Raw genomic sequence first — 20,665 nt, forward strand, 5'->3', positions numbered from 1 at the left:
TTCCAGCTTCAGCTTGAGGCCAGCGTCCTGCAGTTGTGCAAGGACGTTGTGCAGGTTTTGCAGGTGGTACCCGTCATCGCTGCCAGTAACCAAGATGTCGTCCAAGTACACTGCCACGTGCCTCATGCCCCAGAAGAGGTAGTCCATCTCCCTCTGGAATATCGCTGGGGTCGACGCCACGCCAAACGGTAAGCCCGTGTAATGAAAGAGCTCCAAAGTTGTCGATATTGTGACATACTTCCGGGAGGCATCCTGCAGCACCAGCTGCTGGTAAGAATCTCTGAGATCGAGCTTGGTAAACTTCTGTCCAACAGACAATGCTGACCAGGAATCTTCAATCCGGGGCAGCGGGTTCTTCTCGACAGTAGCGATGGGGTTGATGGTAACCTTGAAATCCCTGCAGATCCTGACACTGCCATCTCACTTGAGGACTGGTACGATGGGAGCGGCCCATTCAGATGTCTTGACAGGTACCAGGATGCCCTCACGCTGTAGCCGTTGCACTCCTGGGTGACCCCGTCCTTCAGGGCGAACGGCAGTGGGAGAGGCTTGAAAAAACGTGGCTGGGCTCCTTCAGGTACATAGATGCCAGCTGTCGTGCCGGAAAATGTGCCCACCCCTGGCTGGAACAGGAACTTAAACCTCCGTCAGGAGGCTGGGGACGTCTTGCACGACATGCAGGCTGGCTTCCGGGTACTCTGGCAGACGAACGCCCAGTGCATGAATCCAGTTTCGGCCCAGCAGCGTCGGCGGCGACCCCTTCGTTAAGTAAAGGGGAAGGGTTGACTCCCTGTCGCCCAAGCAAATGCTAACCTGTGCCAGACCCTGGACCTGGGAGAGTTGCCCGAATTAGCTGCGCAGCATCACGCCCGAAGCCTCGATGGACATGCTGGGGAAAGTACTCTTGAAGAGTTTCCCAGCCATTACTGACATGCTGGCCCCTGTGTCCAGCTCCATGGAAATGGGCTGCCCGCAGATTTCGACGGTCAGCATGTAGGGCGGCACAGACGATGGTACAAAGCCTGTGTGCCACATCTCGAAAATCGGCCGGTTCTCGGCCACGATGTAGAGCCTGGCCGCGGACGAATTTGAGCCTGCTGCCGCACGCCCCCGCCGCATACCCTTGCGATGGCTACCCTGGCGGCGGCTTGTGTGGTACCTGGGCTTGAATCAGGCTGCTGCTGCTGCTGCTGTTTGCTGTTTGTCCTCCCCCTTCGGCATACAGATGCCAGGTGCCCAGTTTTCTCGCACGTAAAGCATTGTGCTTGAGAAAACTGGCACTGTAAGGGGGAGTTTGCACCCCCACAGCGACCGCAGGTACTGCCCTTTGTCGCCAACTTGTTCACCGCCGCTTCCGCCGATGGTGAGCCAGTCGCACGGGAAATTTCGCCGGCATGCTTGGCGGCAGCTTCCATTGCCAGCGCTGCCTTAACAGCATCATCCAGCGAGGGGTCGGGAAGCTCCAGGAGTCGCGTCTGCATGGAAGGGTTGATGCCGCAGACGAAAACGGTCCCGGAGCAGAGAGTCCAGCTGGTCCCTGAAAACGCAGGCACTCGCTAACCCTCGTAGAGCAGCAACGAACTGCCCGAGGGTCTCTCCTTCCCGGCGGCTCCGGCTGTTGAAGCGGAAACGCTCCATCAGTGTGGACGGTGCTGGGTTGAAGTGCGAGCGCAGTATGGTGAGCAGTTCACCCAGCGTCTTAACGTGTGGTGTGGCTGGCTTGAGAAGGTCGAGCAAGAGGCTGAAGGCGCGGGTGCCGCAGCTGGCCAGGAAAATGTCCCGCTGTATGGCCTTGGGTGTGTCGTTTGCCCCGAAGAACACGTGGACTTGCTCCTCGTAAATTTGCCAGGCGGACCCATCTCCCTCAAACGGCTCGAGCCTTCTGTACAGCAGCATGGTGGCAGAAACGAGGGACGGTGTTTTGCCGCTCACGGCGGCGTGGGACGATCCGTGGGTACCACGATCCACCCAGGTTCGTGAACAAGGGAGGGCTCGAGGCACACTCCGTTAAACGGACACTCCGCAGCATAGTGGTGCTGAACAATGACTGACCGCCGAGCAGCCGTGCTCATCGGTGTTTATTGCGGGGTGGTGACCAATGTTGCCTGCCGAGCATGGCAGGCCACCAAGCCTGGCGGCGAACGAACATTATGCCTGAGGGAGCGTCACATGCTTGCTACAGTTATCTTCATTCCTAATTACATTTTCTTGATTTCAACTAAGATGTCAGTAACTCGCGTTTGTTCCCTCACCCAATCTGCTCTTTTTTTATCCCTTAACATTGCACCCATCATTCTTCTTTGCATAGCTCGTTGCACCATCTTCAATTTAATCAATTTAAGTAGAGCCCTTTTCGTAAGCCTCCAGGTTTCTGCCCCATATGTGAGTACTGGTAAGACATAGCTGTTATATACATTTCTCTTGAGGGATAATGGCACCCCAGCCCACTCTTATTCTTATTATTTGTCTCATGATCCGGATCTGCAGTCACTACTTGTCCTAAGTAGATGTATTCCCTTACCACTTCCAGTGCCTCGCTACCTATCGCAAACTGCTGTTCTCTTACGAGACTGTTAAACATTAGTTTTCTGCAGATTAATTTTTAGACCAACCCTTCTGCTTTGCCTCTCCAGGTCAGTGAGCATGCATTGCAGTTCGTCCCTTGAGTTACTAAGTAAGGCAATATCATCAGCGAATCGCAAGTTACTAAGGTATTCTCCATTAACTCTTATCCCCAATTCTTCCCAACCCAGGTCTCTGAATACCTCCTGTAAACACGCTTTGAATAGCATTGGAGAGATCGTATTTCCCTGCCTTACGCCTTTCTTTATTGGAATTGTGTTGCTTTTTTTATGGAGGGCTATGGTGGCTGTGGAGCTGCTATAGATATCTTTCAGTATTTTTACATACGGCTCGTCTACACCCTGATTCCGGAAAGCCTCCATGACTGCTGAGGTTTCGACTGATTCAAACGCTTTCTCGTAATCAATGAAAGCTATATATAAGGGTTGGTTATATGCCGCCCATTTCTTTATCACCTGATTGATAGTGTGAAGATGGCCTATTCTTGAGTAGCCCTTGCGGAACCCTGCGTGGTCTTTCGGTTGACAGAAGTCTAAGGTGTTCGTGATTCTATTTGTGATTACCTTAGTAAATACTTTGTAGGCAAGGGACAGTAAGCTGATCGGTCTATAATTTTTCAATTCTTTAGCGTGCCATTTCTTACGGATTAGGATTATGTTAGCGTTCTTCCAAGATTCCAGTACGCTCGAAGTTATGAGGCATTGCGTATACAGGGTGGCCAGTTTCTCTAGAACAATCTGACCACCATGCTTCAACAAATCTGCTGTTACCTGATCCTCCCCAGCTGCCTTCCCCCTTTGTATAGCTTCAAGGCTTTCTTTACTTCTTCCAGCATTACATGTGGGATTTCAAATTCCTCTAGACTATTCTCTCTTCCATTATGGTGGTGGGTGCCACTGGTACTGTATAAATCTCTATAGAACTCCTCAGCCACTTGAACGATCTCATCCATATTAGTAATAATATTGCGGGCTTTGTCTCTTAATGCATATATCTGATTCTTGCCAATCCCTAGTTTCTTCTTCACTGCTTTTAGGCTTCCTCCGTTCCTGGGAGCATGTTCAATTCTATTCATATTACACTTCCTTATGTCAGCTGTCTTACGCTTGTTGATTAACTTCGAAAGTTCTGCCAGTTCTATTCTAGTTGCAGGGTTAGAGGCTTTCATACATTAGTGTTTCTTGATCAGATCTTTCGTCTCCTGCGATAGCTTACTGGTATCCTGTCTAACGGAGTTAACACTGACTTCTATTGCACACTCCTTAATGATGCCCACAAGATTTCGTTCATTGCTTCAACACTAAGGTCCTCTTCCCGAGTTAAAGCCGAATACTTGATCTGGAATTCCTTTATTTTCCCTCTTACCGCTAACTCATTGATCGGCTTCTTATGTACCAGTTTCTTCCGTTCCCTCCTCGAGTCTAGGCTAATTTGAGTTCTTACCATCCTATGGTCACTGCAGCGCACCTTGCTGAGCACGTCCACATCTTGTATGATGCCAGGGTTAGCGTAGAGTATGAAGTCTATTTCATTTCTAGTCTCGCCGTTCGGGCTCCTCCACGTCCACTTTCGGCTATCCCGCTTGCAGAAGAAGGTATTCATAATCTGCATATTATTCTGTTTCGCAAACTCTACTAATAACTCTCCCCTGCTATTCCTAGAGCCTATGCCATATTCCCCCACTGACTTGTCTCCAGCCTGCTTCTTGCCTACCCTGGCATTGAAGTCGCCCACCACTTTAGTGTATTTTGTTTTGACTTTACCCATCGCCGATTCCACGCCTTCATAGAAGCTTTCGACTTCCTGGTCATCATGGCTGGATGTAGGGGCACAGACCTGTACGACCTTCATTTTGTACCTCTTATTAAGTTTCACAAGACCTGCCACCCTCTCGGTAATGCTATAGAATTCCTGTATGTTACCAACTATATCCTTATTAATCAGGAATCCGACTCCTAGTTCTCATCTCTTCGCTAAGCTCCGGTAGCACAAGACGTGCCCGCTTTCTACTACTGTATATGCTTCTTTCATCCTAACTTCACTGAGCCCTATTATATCCCATTTACTGCCCTCTAATTCCTCCAATAGCACTGCTAGACTCGCTTCACTAGATAACATTCTAGCGTTAAACGTTACCAGGTTCAGATTCCAATGGCGGCATGACCGGAACCAGGGTTTCTTAGCACCCCTCTGCTGCGTCGCATGTCTGACCGCCGCCGTGGTCAGTTGCTTCGCAGCTGCTGGGGACTGAGGGCCAGGGTTTGATTGTTGTATTCATATAGGAGTTCAGTAAAGTGGAAAGTTGGGCTAGTTGGTTAGTGATCATCATGCCTTGCTGGTGAAGCAGCGCACTGACACGGACACAGTGAAGACAAACAGGAAAAGACGACTCTCGCTACAGCGAGTGTCGTCTTTTCCTGTTTGTCTTCACTGTGTCCGTGTCAGTGCGCTGCTTCACCAGCAAGGTATGATGATTCATATAGGAGGTTGTGGCCAAGTACTGCACCAGGGTGGCCAATCCTGCTCTGGTGAGGGAGTGCGTTACCGGTTCTGGTCACCGGGATCAGGCCGCACGCCAGGGCTATTTATGCCATTTAATCAACACGCGGATTTTTTTTTTTTCTTTTTAATCCAGTGAAAAATTGCATGGCACCGAGATTCGAACTACGGTCCTCTTGCACGCGAGGTGGAAGCTCTACCTCTACGCCACCGTTGCACCCCGGTATGAAGATATCAATCAACAAATGCTCAGTACTCTTATTTACTAAATGAATCGGCGAATTCTGCTTCTATATTGCATTAAAGAAGTGCAGGAGCTGCAGTTCTCATCTTGTGGATGATTAGCACTGGCAGCGGTGAAAGTCTAGTGACTTCCTTCACAGCGCATCTTCATCTTAACTGCGTTTTTCAATACCACACACACACATCTCAATTATTGTTTCGCTTCAGAGCTTGCCAACAGATGTAGCCGCTGCTCATTATCACCAACAGCTGGTTTGTGACATTGCGCGAGGAGCCACTGCACTGAGTCAAAACAAAACTACTGTTTGCCGCAACCGCTGCAGACAAAACTGCGGCTGCTGTCGACATGATCCTGGACGGCAACCATGCAGTTCAAGGCTCGAGGCCAACACACACAAGGCAAAACAACTGCTTGCCGCAACCGCTGTGAATGAAACTGCGGTGGCAAATGAATGACATGATCACAGATGGCGACTACGCATGCATGAAGGCACGCAGCCAATGCAGTGTTATGCATGGCAAGAAATAGAAGAATGAACGCAACAAAGCCACACACGAAGCATTTCAGTGTTCCTGTCATTCACATATGAGATCTGTTGACTGTGGGGATGTGGATGCGTGACAAGAGAAAAAAGAAAAAAGGAGAAGGAAAGTGAGAACCAAAGTGTCACCTGCCCTTTGCCCATTTCTCAGTGAGTGCGGAAATGTTCCGCGTTAGCAGCAGGATACAGCTCGGTTGATAGAAGACGGCGCCGACAAAGTGCAAAGTTGTGTCGCTTAAGACAAAGCTTCAAATTTTGCAAGGCCCAAAGTGCGAGCTCACACAGGAGCACCGTGATCATGACGGCTGGAAACAGCAACCATGCCGATCAACGAAAAAGGTAGGTTTCTGCACCTGGACAAAACTTCTTGATCCAACGCGGTGGAAGCCGCTGACATTACTGAGCTCTGGAAGCATGTCACTACTGACGATGAAACAGATGGTGCTTTGATGGAGGAGTTTCTGAGTGCGAAGAGATCTATGATGGGGTGACCATTGTCACAACAGACAGTGACGTTGTGCGACAGGGGCGACGAGATTGACAATGACCCATCTCTGACACAGACCCCGATGTTCACGCGAAGTGCACTGTCATCGATCGAGTGGCTCATTGATTTTATCCATGGTTAATTATTTTCGCTAATGTTTGCGCAGCAGCTGGACACCGCAGATGTGAACCTGAAAATCCTGCAAAAGCAAATGCGAATTTCTGACTACTTTAACACGCCTAATGCTTGATACGCTGTTTAGAGGTATAAATAAACATTCTATTTTTCACAGGCAACTTTATAGAATTCTATTTTTTGGTGCAATTGGCAAGTTTGGTATTGGAACTACAAAGATATGTTCAGCAGACAGACAGACAATGAACTTTCATTGAGGTCCTGAGGGACTAGCCGGTGGAGACCCATTGGGGCCCCCGGCTCGCCGCTGGCTGCTCCCATGTCGGAATGGGGAGGCCAAGCCTCTCCGCTCTTTCACGGGCCCTCTGGACGGCCATGGACTGGAGCTTAAGTTGCGTGCTAGATATGGCCTCGTCCCAGTCCCGTTCGCTGGTGAGGGACGTATCTCGTAACGCAGGACACTGCCAGAGCATATGAGGTAGAGTGCTAACCTCCCCACAATCCGGGCACTGTCGGTCAATTTCTGGAGAAATCCTGCTTAAGAAACTTCGGGAGGGATATGACCTCGTCTCATCATCATCATCATCATCATCAGCCTGGTTACGCCCACTGCAGGGCAAAGGCCTCTCCCATACTTCTCCAACAACCCCGGTCATGTACTAATTGTGGCCATGCCGTCCCTGCAAACTTCTTAATCTCATCCGCCCACCTGACTTTCTGCCGCCCCCTGCTACGCTTCCCTTCCCTTGGGATCCAGTCCGTAACCCTTAATGACCATCGGTTATCTTTCCTCCTCATTACATGTCCTGCCCATGCCCATTTCTTTTTCTTGATTTCAACTAAGATGTCATTAACTCGCGTTTGTTCCCTCACCCAATCTGCTCTTTTCTTATCCCTTAACGTTACACCTATCATTCTTCTTTCCATAGCTCGTTGTGTCGTCCTCAATTTGAGTAGAACCCTTTTCGTAAGCCTCCAGGTTTCTGCCCCGTAGGTGAGTACTGGTAAGACACAGCTATTATATACTTTTCTCTTGAGGGATAACGGCAACCTGCTGTTCATGATTTGGGAATGCCTGCCAAACGCACTCCAGCCCATTCTTATTCTTCTGATTATTTCCGTCTCATGATCCGGATCCGCCGTCACTACCTGCCCTAAGTAGATGTATTCCCTTACGACTTCCAGTGCCTCGCTGCCTATTGTAAATTGCTGTTCTCTCCCGAGACTGTTAAGCATTACTTTAGTTTTCTGCATATTAATTTTTAGACCCACTCTTCTGCTTTGCCTCTCCAGGTCAGTCTGACCAGGACCTCGTCTGAAGCATGCTAAGCGTGATCGATTGTGATCTGCATAGATTTGGATGAGGAGGCGGGAAGCGCCAGTTTTTTTTTTTTTTAAGGCAGGCCAGATATAGTGGTGATCGGTTATAATGATCGGATTTTTCATTCTTCTCAATATCGTTATAAGTGGACTGCACTGCACCCCCATAGTGACCGATGATCCTGCACACTTTGTGGTGTCAGTAATGAAGTTCACGATGGCATCGAGCAAGACTCGCCAAAGTACACATACAGAATTTTAACAGTGAACATACATTTTTCAGTGCACTCCCTTTCTGTGCTGTCTTATTTGGCAACAACGAAATTCTCGCTATAGAAAATTTTCCAGCCTGCCACGCTAATTTTATTATTGTAGGGGTAAACTGTAAATTCATGTGCTTATAATTTTCCCTTCAATGCATAACAGGGCAGGCCAATCCTGCACTGCAAGGGGCAAAAACCTTTCAGCAATATTTGCATCAAACAGTGTCTAAACTGATAAAAAAGATTTCTTTGAAAATGCTAGTGTGGTTAACTTTGCAATAATAGGTTGACTATTAGAAAAGAAAATAAGAGTAACAGATCCGTTTCTTTTTGTTTTGTTTTTTGTTTCACACTGAAACGCCAGTGACGGTATGCCTCCGTGAGACGACGAATTTCGTATAAATTTTTCGCATTTAGGTCATGTTGGCCCAGTAAAGGTTCCAGAAACTTACCATGTTCAGTCTTTGGCTCCATTGGAACACAATGTAGTCTATCTCTATCAATAAAAGTTTAACCAGGTACACACAGATGCCATCAAAGCCCCCCATCACGGCAAGCAGGGTGAAATCGTTTCTTTTAAGTGTCCCTTTAATGCAGTTGAGCACTTTCATAAATGTGTCATCGTAATAACTGTGCACTTCAGTCAGAACTTTTACTTCTCTGAGACACCCTCAATCACTACAACTGCAAGCGCAGGCCAGGCAAACTATGTTTGACACCTCACCTCCAAGTAGGTCTGCACCAGTGCGGCAGCGAGGCCAGCCGGAAGCTGTCGGTCGGCCAGCACCAGCTCGCGGAGGGTGGCATTGCGCAGCTGGTCGCGGAGGTCAGGTGGGAAGGCTGCAGACACGGCACGGAACTGGTGGTCGCACAGCACCTTCCACAGTCCCAGAAGCTCGGCCGTATGCTTCACCAGCTGCAACAGCTGGCCCAGGGAGGCCCACTCACGAGATGCGGCCTCAGCCTGAGACAGTGTGTGCAATGCCATGTGTGCAATGGCCATGAAGTTTATAAAAGGATCTCTCACGGGCCAGTACTACTGCTTTCGGTATTTTAATAAAGAGTTTTAGTACACAAAATAGTAGCAAACAAAAAATTACCATGAACACTGATTGTGTGCATTGTGTAACAAAGATACTACAGTCGATGCCCGTTACAATGAGTCTGCATACAACATACTTTCAGATATAATAGACTATTCCTCTACTTCAGTTTGGTCAGCCTATATTAACAATGCAAAAAATCGCACTTTTATCGGACCGGGCTGTAATGGACAAATTTTCAGGCAAATTTTGTCAAGATGGCGTAAATACCATGTACTTTGCTGTGGTAGTAAACTTCACGCAACTAGTGCTAGCGGGAATACGCTGCACACAACTATTTCTAGCCTCCTGCAGAATTTGCCAAAATGCACTTTTTCTTTAGTAGAGTAGTTTGCTGGACCAGTTGGTACATGGTGAACGTATAATGGTTTCCAGCAAGTACGTACGCGAGCACAAGAAGTAGAAACAGACAGGACAACGCTGGACTTACAACTGAAGTTTATTGTGAAAACATTCCACAAACCTCCGCCACGCAAGCGCATACAACCAAGAACAATAACAAGGTTTGTAGTCAATTATCAACAGAAGTTCTAGACGTACACAAAATCGTGGTCCCACCCCTTCCCGACAAAGGCAACAACACGTGGCTTAACATGATAAATTTAAATATTGCAGTTCTTTAGCATTGATATGAACCGAAGGTTCACTCACACATGTATGCGCGCCCAACTTTTTCATGTGGAACGCTTCGCTAATTTCTCTTTCCAGTTTGCTGCGCTCTCTCCCCACTATCGATACACTATCAAAAACTGGTCGGCAATCGTGCTTTTTGCAATGCAATGGCAAGTTCCCTCCTGTACCTGTAGGTAGCAAATAGCGATGCTCACGCAAGCGGTCATTAATGCAACGACCTATCTGGCCGATATAGGACAGTCCGCATGAGAGAGGTATGCGATACACAACTGAAGATGCACAGCTTTTGTGAAAAAAAGTTGTGTGCTTTTTTCCGTAGCCACTAGTCGCATCTTTCTTCTCTCCTGTGATGCTTTTGCACAGCCTAACCAGTTTGCTCGACGCCGAAAACACGAGTGTGACGCCATTCCTAGTGGCCACCCTCTTAAGATTATGAGACAAGCCATGCAAATACGGCATCACGACGACCTTTTTGCAGAAGGTCGTCGTGATGCCCTCCTGCAACCATTTGCAGAAAGAGAAAAGAAGTTCTGATGCTTCCCAAGAAGAAAACAAAGACAAAAGACAAGCGCACGTGGTGCCATACCTACACAAGTTGTCTCACAATCTGAAGAAAGTTTCCAATAGACATAATATTAATTTGGCTTTCAGTGCCCCGTGTAAGATCTCGATATGCAATCGCATGAACAAGCGCGAAAGGCACCTATGCACCACTAATCATAAAACTTGTTTCACTGAGTGCAGGCGCAACGTGATCTATCAAATACCGCTCAGCTGTGGGAAATCTTATATAGGTCAAACGGGACAGTGCTTCAATGAAAGAGCTCGTCAGCACAGCACTAACCTAAAGAATGGCTATGGGAGTCATTGAGCTGGACACTGTAACGAGTGTCAATGCACCCCCATATTTGAAAACACAAAATTCATAGGGAAAGGGAATAGTAAGAAGGAAAGGGAAATAGTAGAAGCCTTTCATATAAGAAAGGCAGGCGATAAATGTGTAAGCACTCCCTCTCTTGCCTTGTCGGGAAAAGAAATCACAGTTTTGGAAGAAAGATTAAAATGTTGATTTGCAGATGTTTTTGCGACTGATGTGCGCATGCCTATGCTGAAGAAGGTATAAATGTCCGGTGAATTTCAAATAAACTTCCAGTTGGCAGTCAGCGCTTGTCTGTGGTATTTGTTTCCTTGTGTCCTTGTCTTTTTCGCGCTGTTTCACCTCAGTTCTAAGTATGAACCAACTAGCCCTCATCAAGATCTTACTAATGGAAAGTGAAATTAGCGAAGCGTTCCACATGAAAAAGTTGGGCGCGCATACATGTGTGAGTGAACCTTCGGTTCATATCGATGATAAAGAACTGCAATTTCTAAATTTATCATGTTAAGCCACGTGTTGTTGCCTTTGTCGGGAAGGGGTGTGACCACGCTTTTGTGTACGTGTAGAACTTTTGTTGACAACTGACTACAAACCTTGTTATTGTTCTTGGTTGTATGCGCATGCGTGGCGGAGGTTTGTGGAATGTTTTCACAATAAACTTCAGTTGTAAGTCCAGCGTTGTCCTGTCTGTTTCTACTTCTTGTGCACTTGTGCCTGGTTTGTGCCAACCGTCAATCCTGCCACTGCGTGGTCATGTAGTGTGGAATGCTCTAGTATGGGAAAACTGCCATTTTTCAGCAGCCATCATTCGGAAAACGGTTGACAGGAAAACACAGCGGTTGTATAATTATCTCATAAACCCTTTTATCTATAGTTATAGGTGGTTTCCAAATTTATGTCCTACACCTCAAAATCTTTGTTCCACAATAATCATTACCTACCTTGCGTGCCTTCCCTTTCTTTAATGCTGTATGCCTGGTAGCCGCATGACATAGCAATCTCGACAGGAAAGTAGTGAATGCAAAGTTTTCAAGAAAGGAAATACAGTAAAACCTCGTTAAACTATACTCGCTTAAACAGTAGTTTCGTTTTAAAAGTAGTAAAGTCAAATCCTCGACTCAGCAGCCATTGAACATAATGTGTTTTGTATCCGCGTAAACCGTACTAGCTTATTGCGCACGGATTGGTTAAAACGTAGCGTTGCCACTTTCCGTCGCGCAAACATGGCGGTGCATCGTCTTCATCGGGTGGCCCGGCAGAACAACAGGCCTCAGAGATTGGAACGACGGCCTCCAAGCGCCCTGTGTGTTTGCGCATAAAGCCACATTAACCCTTTGAAGGTTTTTGCCGTACATGTACGGCGGCGGTTTTCCGTCCCGCAAGGTCTTTGCCGTATGGGTACGGTTTCGACCCTCCGTTTGAAATTTCGCGCCATAATGATGATGCGTGCTCATTGGGAGGTGGTGCCACCTCTTAGGACTTACAAGAAGCGTTTGAAATTTGTGCTACCTTCTTGGGGAGATAAGCAGAACTGATTTCTAGCTTCAGCTCGTCGTGCAGACAGCGGCAACACCCCTTTGTGGTTTCGGTTTTGCCGCGTGATCGCAACGGAGGCGCCCGAAACGTCATTTTTCTCTTTGTCAGCACTCTCTTGCAGGGCGGTGGAAGTTGATTTTTATCTTGATTGGCGCTGCTCTTAGCTTGTTTATCACCACCACTCGCAAGGTAGTCTCGCTCTCAGCGCCAACACGCTTTCGCAGTTTCGGTCCCGTCGCGTGATCGCAACGGAGGCGCGTGAAACGTGATTTTTTTCTTTGTCGGCACGCTCTCGCAGGGGCGGCGGAAGTTGATTTCTATCTTGATTGGCGCTGCTCTTAGCTTGTTTATCACCACCGCTCACGAGGTATTCTCCCTCTCTGCGGCAGCGCGCTTACGCAAGAGGGCGCCTCAGACCTCTGCCCAAGGCAGCCGCACGCAGACATGTCATGTGTGCACCAACACAACTAGCCGCTCTATGAGGAGAACAGACACGCATTTTAGGTGTGCAGATTGCGATAAGGCGCTGTGCGTAGACCTGTGTTTCAAGGAGTACCACACTCTGAAATACTAATGAACATTTTGCAGTTCTGAGTGATGTTGACATCAAAATACTGTTCCTAATTTTTATTGTACTATTTATTTCTGACTTTATGCATTTTGTACATTCAAGATCCACAATAAAGTAATTTAAACACGTGGGAAAGTTTTTTACAAAATAATTCGACCCTCAAAGGGTTAACATCAACATCATTTCGACGCCGTGCCAGAGAGCGTTGTGGCGTCGTGCTAGCGAGGACTCGCGTCATGCCGAAGCTCGGATAAAAATGACGCTGGGTGCTCAGCGTAGAAGAAAAATTTGACATCGTCCGTTCTATCGAACGTGACGTGGAAAATCCGGCACTGGCACGCGACAGGGATCTGCTGCTGACTACGATGTGTGGCATTTGGAATGCAAAGTTGCTTGGCAGCGCTGCTGCGACCGCAAAGAGATGTCGGCTACGAGGTTCGACTTTTCGCCATCGTTGCCTCTGTTGTTGCCGAAGTGTCGATTAGCGACAGTGATGAGGACAACACGAAAAGCGACAGCACGGGCGATTCAGGCCCGACAGTGGCAGAAGCTGCGCGTTACGTCAGCCTCATGAATGCAATCGTCGCAACGAGAACAGGGGCGCGATAACATAACTCTATTCCAAACTAAGAGTATTCCAAACTCCGGCACCGGCAATGGAAAATGGGCCCCGGGACTTCTGCCGCACTACTGCGGGCGTGCACGGAGAATACGTAATGCCAACGAGGAATCTGCCATGCAAGTGTTTGCCGAGAAGAGGGGGCTGGCTGAAAAGCAGGCACGCAGCTTCAGTAAGTATGAGGCGGCTGTCGTCGTGCTAGGCCACCGCGGCATCAAACGAAAATAACACTTTTGTTGCGCGAAGTGGATAAATACTGCATGTTTTTCCCCGTTCACCGCATTCTCTCCGAGTTCCGTTTTCAACAGGTAAGCGGGCGATCTCATGCTATTTCGGTTAAACAGTACTACCGTTTAGTGCATACTTCCTCCGAGCTCCGGCCAACTACGGTTTAACGAGGTTTCACTGTACAGGAAGACAGATAACAATTACTGTTGTGGGGCAAAGAAACTGTTTAGACTGTAGGGGTGGTACCTTCTGGCTAGACAGATACAGGTCTTCAAAGCTATGCTTTTGGTGGTTGCATACGGCAGATGCGATTGCAGGAGCTGGAAACACGTCACAGACAATAAGTTTCGGACACCGCCTACCATATAGACTCCTGCAAGGGCCGCACCCCCAACTTGGCAGCCCAAAATTTGGAAAAAAGAAAGTTCGAGCGGAGAAGCAGTTGTGTTTGGTACCCCAACGCCGTGTGCACACATCTGCAGATTTTCGCAAACTGCATACTTCCGTGTACTGCTACTAGATGGCGAGGCTACATGTTGACCTCTGATGCAACAGCACATCAGGGGGCTGTGCATAAGTTGCTGGCTGCGCCCTTTTGACCAAAAAGTTCCGGCCTAGGTAAGGGCCAAGCCTTGCCAAAGTGGAGAAAAAAAAAAGAGCAGCTTTTAAACAAGTCTACATACAGTATTCGCTTTAATTTCTATGTTTTTGTCGCTCTTGCGGTTGCTTACAGGTTAGACAGTGGTATATGCGGAGTTTTGCAATTTCACAACATATCACCTTAATTTTTGATAGAACAGAGTTCACATATAACAGACATTTTTCATTGGAATATCACAGTCTGTTGTAACGAGCGCTTCTACCGTGTTGTCACGTGCTTGTGATGGTAAACAACACAGTAGCAATACTGTGAAAGACGGAACTAACTTTTATTGGGTGAACCTGTGCCCACAAAAACAGGCAACACCTAAAGCACAACGATAGCAGCGAACACAGTAGACGATAATCGAAAATCTGATCAGCGGGTCAAGCGCGTTGGCTTTTATACATCAGTCGTGGTATGTTCCAGAATAATCGCTGGGACCCGCGTGTCTTCCACAAAGTTCTACACCATTCACTTTGCACATATGTGCAATCAGATTGCACAAGGTTCGGTGACAGACAGCGGATGGAACCATGGATAACATTCCAGAAACTTCCAATACATGCACGCACATCCTGTGCTGTGCGATAACATTTGTTAGGCGGTGACAAGCGGTCACCCAGAAAAGATAAACAAGCACACGTGTCAATCCCTAGTGATTGTAAATGCGCCAGAATAACTCCAATACCCAAAAAAGGTGATCCAGCCATTGTTACCTCTTATAAGTAAATTTCTCTTCTCTGCAGTTGTGCCAAAGTATTTGAACACATTATTTTTAAACACATTTCCAGCTTCATTGAAGATAACAAAATAATCGATAGTCGCTAGCATGGTTTCCGACGAGGAGTTTCTACATAAACGCAACTACTAGAGAGCATTCGCAACTTTGCCACAGCGCTGGATAAATCTGGTCAGGTTGACATCATATTCCTCGACTTCGAGAAAGCTTTTGACCGTGTATTGCATTAAACTTCTTTTGAAACTAAGACCTCTACTTAAAAACGATTCCCTCCTTGCATGGATCGCAGCATACTTGTCTTTTAGGCAGCAATCTGCATCCATCGACGATGTCAGTTCAGATTCTGCCTACGTTCATTCAGGTATCCCCCAAGGTTCTGTTCTAGGGCCGTTATTCTTTTTGATCTTCATAAACAACATTGCTCAAGACATACCTGTAAAAATCCGCTCATTTGCGGACGATTGCATCCTATATAATGAAATCCACAGTTCTGATGACCAGGTTTCTCTTAACAAATCTTTAGCCCAGATTACAAATTGGTGTACTACGTGGCAGATGCCAATAAACCACAGCAAAACGGTAGCAATGAGACTTACGCGTAAGATGAATCCAGTCACTTTCACTTAGAGTATCAGCAGTAACAATCTGTCTGTAGTTTCAAGTTACAAATACCTAGGGGTAACTATTACATCTGATCTTCGATGGAATGATCACGTCCCATACATGCACAAGAAAGCCATGAGGCAACTAGGCTACTTACAGCGAACACTTCCCAAAGCTTCAAGCGATGTAAAACTTTTAGCCTATAAAACGTACATAAGGCCAACACTCGAATACGCTGCGGCAGTACGGGATCCGCACACAAATATAAGAAAACTAGAAAACATTCAGCAAAAGGCAGCTAGATTCATTTTTAATTCGTACAGCAGCAAAACATCGCCAACTGCTCTATTAATTTCTGCAAACTTAGAATCCCTACAAACAAGACAGTGCCGCGAAAGGCTAAAAACATTCTACATGATATACAATGATAACCTTGGAACCGACAAAAGCACGCACTTGAAACCTATTACGCAGCGTCCCACTCATTCTTTCCATTCAAAAAAAAGCTTAGCGAAATTTATTCCAGAACTAACACATGAATTCTTTCTTCCCCCGTACCATCCGTGATTGGAATCATTTGCCCAGAGAAGTAATCGAGAGCTCTTCTGTTGCCGCTTTCACTGCCGCACTTCAACATGTGAAATGATAGTGTCTTATCACCAATGGTCTAGCAACGTTTCATGAAAGCCTCGCATTTATATCCTGCTTTTCTTTATTTTGATGTTTTTACAGTTATGTTTTCTTTATATTGTCCATCGCATTGACATGTCTAACGCATCGAACCAACTACTTTTTTGTTTTCTTCATATTGCCAATTGTTGAGCAACACTCTAGTCTAATGTGTCTTGATGTGTGTTCATATAACTATTCTACCATTTGAAATTATATAATTCAGTGCCGTACTTGACCCACCAGTCGCTTTTCTCCAGTTCCATTTGTTTGTATGTGTGCTCTTTTTTTTTTTCCGGTACATTTGTACCGAAGTGTAACCCACTCCTTCTTAAGGCCTGGAATTCAGGTTAGCAGTACTTAATAAATAAAAAAATAAAAATAAATACCCCCCTCTTAGAAGGCATCATCCTGATGCTACAAACATAAGAGAGCAAAACATAAAAAGACACTTAATAAAAAGAAGGTAACAAAACAACGAAAAAAGAAACAAAGTAAAAAAAAAAAGTCCAGAGGTCAGCTACTCAAGGTCCCAAAGTTTACTAGCACTGGTAGAACGGCTTGAGTCACGCAATGTGGACTATCTCAGGTCATGAGTGGCGCCGCTGTGATAGCGAAATGCCGTCTGGCACGACCTCATAGTCGAGTGCACCAATGCGTCGGATGATCTTGTAGAGTCTGAAATAGCGTCGCAATAGTTTCTTACTGAGTCCTCGTTGGCGTATCGTGGTCCAAACCCCAATATGGTTGCCAGGCTGTTATTCGACGTAGCGTCGTCGGAGGTTGTAGTGTCGGCTGTTGGTATGCTGCTGGTTCTTGATTCGTAGGCGGGCGAGCTGTCAGGCTTCTTTGGCAAGCTGGAGATAGGTGGCAACGTCAAGATTCTCTTCGTCGGTGACATGCAGCATCATGGCGTCGAGAGTCGTTGGGTTCCTGCCATAAACCAGCTTGAACTGGGTGATCTGTGTCGTTTCTTGCACCGCCGTGTTGTAAGCAAAGATTATGCACAGCAGGACGGTATCCTAGGTCTTGTGTTCGACGTTGACGTACATTGCTAGCATGTCAGCGAGGGTCTTGTTCAGGCCATTAAGACCATTCGTCTTTGGGCTGTGGGGAGTTGTCCTCCTGTGCTTTGTCTGAGTGTACTGCAGAATAGCTTGGGTGAACTCCGCTGTAAAGGCCGTTCCTCTGTAGGTGGTGAGGACTTCTGGGGTGCCATGTCACAGCAGGATGTTCTCGACGAAGCATTCCGCCCCTACGGCTGCACTACCTTTCGGCAGAGCTTTTGTTTCAGCGAAGCGGTTGAAGTATTTGGTCGGCATGACGATCCACTTATTTCCAGTTATTCACATCGAAAAGGGCCCCAACAAGTCCATCCCGATCTGCTGAAATGGTCAGCAAGGAGACTTGATCGGCTGTAGTAATCCCACTGGCTTTGTCGGCGGTGTCTTGCGCGGCCGACAGTTTCAGCATGTCTTGACGTAAGGGAGGTCAGGCGTGGCCAGTCATGAATGAATGTGCATTGTTTAGTGTTATTGATTTCGCGGTGGAATGATGAGTTCTGTGAAGTTGATGTGACGTGGCTGTAAAGGGGCCTAAAAATAGTCACTGTAAAGTGCTTAAAACCTACGTGCAATAAGATTATGGCGATGACTAATGATGAGTACTGTGAGCCTTACACTGCATTGTGGAATGATATGATATACAGAACATGTAAGATGCAAAAATTAGCTACGTACAGCACAACTGCCTCACCAGATCCCTTGAAACACAAGGGCCTGGAGGCATGTGCTTTACAGTACAACTATCCCAGCGGTATCCTCTAAAGAGAGGAAGTGCTACGAATGTGTGGGACTAATCACTTGTAAGACCACATCTCTGAGGAAACCTAGGACTGTGTCTGTATTAAAAAGCGATTCTGGACCGAGAAACATTGCAGGATGAAGAGGAATGTGCTGTCGGTATGCTAATGAAGAAAGTCTCTTTCTCTCAGATTCAGCTTCCCGACACTCCAGGAGGACGTGGAATATGGTCAGCCCGTCCCCGCATCTACTACAGGTTGGAGGCTCACTTCCTGAGACGACAGACTAGGACATCTGTTCGGTGCGATTTTGTAGTAGATGGTCAGAATCCTAAGTGCGGCTTTATCAGGTGCAGCTTATTATCCGTTTCCACGTCCCACATGCGTTGCCAGTGGTCTCGCAGCCTCCTTCGCAAGAAAGGCCTCAGATCTGTGACAGGCACCTCAGCGGTAGGGTTAACAGCTTGCGATGCGATTGACATGGCCATTTCGTCCGCCAGAACGTTACCCTCGATGCTCCTATGGCCAAGCACCCAGCATATAATGATATGCTGTTTAGATATGTACGCTTTAGACAAGACGGAATAGAGTTCATTAGGCACTGGATTTTTGTGTGTATACAGTTACATCAAGGCGTTCACGACGCTTAGGGAGTCTGTATATATAGCTGATTTTGGAATATTTGATTTTCTTACGTGCTCCACAGCAGACAGTAATGCGTAGGCCTCGGCCGTAAAGATACTTGTTTCCGGATGCAGTAGATCGGATTCGGAGAAGGATGGGCCGACGGCAGCATAGGTCATTCTGGCATATGACTTCGAAGCGTCTGTGTAGAACTCTGCGCAGGAGTGCTTGAGCTGGAGTTCTAGGAAATGCATTCCGATTTCGATCGCTGGTGCGTGTTTTGTTTCTTCTAAAAAGGATATGTCACATTCTATCACCTGCCACTCCGAAGGTGGTAACAGCTTGGTTGGATGCATTAGGCGAAGCTCGAGGAGTGGGACATGCATTTCATCACTAAGCTTCCTCACACGAAGCGAGAAAGGCTGTCTTACAGAGGGACGATTATGGAACAGTGTTAAAACATGGATGTTTATGATTGGAGTGTATGTTCAGGAAATATGTGTTCTCTGTAGATGGAGTGACCATTCATTTGATTCCGCGTATAAGTTTTCAATAGGGCTTGCCCTGAAAGTGCCAGTGGCTACGCGGATACCTAGATGGTGGACAGGATCTAGAATCTTTGTGCGCTCGGAGCGGCAGAGTTATATACGACGGCACCATAGTCCAATCATGATCGAATTAGGCTCTTATAAACATTTATCAGACACTTCCTGTCGCTTCCCCATCTTGTGTGGGATAGAATTTTAAGTAAGTTCATTGTCCTTAGACATTTTTCTTTAAGATATTTAATGTGCTGAATAAAAGTAAGCTTGGAGTCAGGTATAATACCTAGAAATTTGAGTTCTTGTTGATAGGTATTTGATGTCCACACAGTTGAACACAAGGATCTGGAACTAAGCCTCTCTTTCTAGTAAAAAGAACACAAGAACTTTTGTGGGGGTTGATTTTAAGTCCGTTTTTGTCTGCCCACTTGGAAACCTTGTTCAAGCTCTGCTGCACTTGTCTCTCGCATACTGCGAAGTTACAGGATTTGAAGCCGATTTGAATGTTGTCCACGTAGATGGAATAAAGAATGGCAGGTGGTAATGAAGCACGAAGCGTGTTGTACGCACTTTATCGGGATAAAGAGCGTACAACTAAGCCTCCCTAGGGTACACCTGTTTCTTGTGTGAAAGGTCGCGACAATACGTTGCCGATTTTCACGCGGAAGATACGATTCAACAAATAGCTTTCAATATTTCCACAGATGCCCATTCCCGACAAGTTTCGCAAGATCCCGTAATTCCATGTTGTGTCCTACGCCTTCTCCATGTCAAGGAACATTGATAAGAAAAACTGTTTATGTACAAATGCATCACGAATATATTTTTCAATGCGTACAAGATGATCTGTTGTCGACCGGCCTTCTCTGAAGCCACACTGATAGGGACCAAGTATATTGTTGAGTTCAAGGAAATGTATGAGTCTGCGATTAATCATTTTTTCAAAGAGCTTACACAGGCAGCTTGTAAGAGCTATCGGGTGATAGCTTGCCGCCAGAGATGGGTCTTTCTCCTGCTTCAAAACAGGGACCACAATTGCTTCTTTCCATATGTGTAGAAGGTATCCGGCAGCCCAAATAGTGTTGAAGAGTGCGGGTAGTGTAACTTGTGTGTCATTGTGCAAGTTTTTCATCATGTCATACATGACTCGGTCAGGTCCCGGTGCAGTGCTCTTGCATGAGATCAAGGCAGCTCTCAACTCGGCAATACTGAATGGCCGATTATACGCTTCGTTGTGTCTGCATTTATGTACGAATGGCTTAAGTTCTTCTATTTCTTTGTATTTAAGGAAAGATTCAGAATAGTGTAATGAGTTTGAATCACGCTCAAAGCGTTCCCCAAGAGAGTCTGCCTGGTCTTGCAAGGTATCCCCTTAGTCGTTCACCAGAGGCAACGGATGGATTTG

At 46.7% G+C, this 20,665-nt stretch overlaps 1 protein-coding gene across 1 annotated transcript in view; it reads right to left on the minus strand.

The window, feature by feature from the left end:
- Positions 1 to 20,665, minus strand: part of Nup154 (nuclear pore complex protein Nup154) — a 280,785-nt gene that overhangs the window by 114,087 nt on the left and 146,033 nt on the right. The window contains exon 6 of the mRNA XM_075703099.1: positions 8,797 to 9,036. Coding sequence (XP_075559214.1) covers positions 8,797 to 9,036 — 240 coding nt within the window. The remainder of the gene's footprint in view (positions 1 to 8,796; positions 9,037 to 20,665) is intronic.

Source organism: Dermacentor variabilis, chromosome 8 (genome assembly GCF_050947875.1).
Source record: "Dermacentor variabilis isolate Ectoservices chromosome 8, ASM5094787v1, whole genome shotgun sequence".
NCBI classification, from domain to species: Eukaryota; Metazoa; Arthropoda; class Arachnida; order Ixodida; family Ixodidae; genus Dermacentor; species Dermacentor variabilis.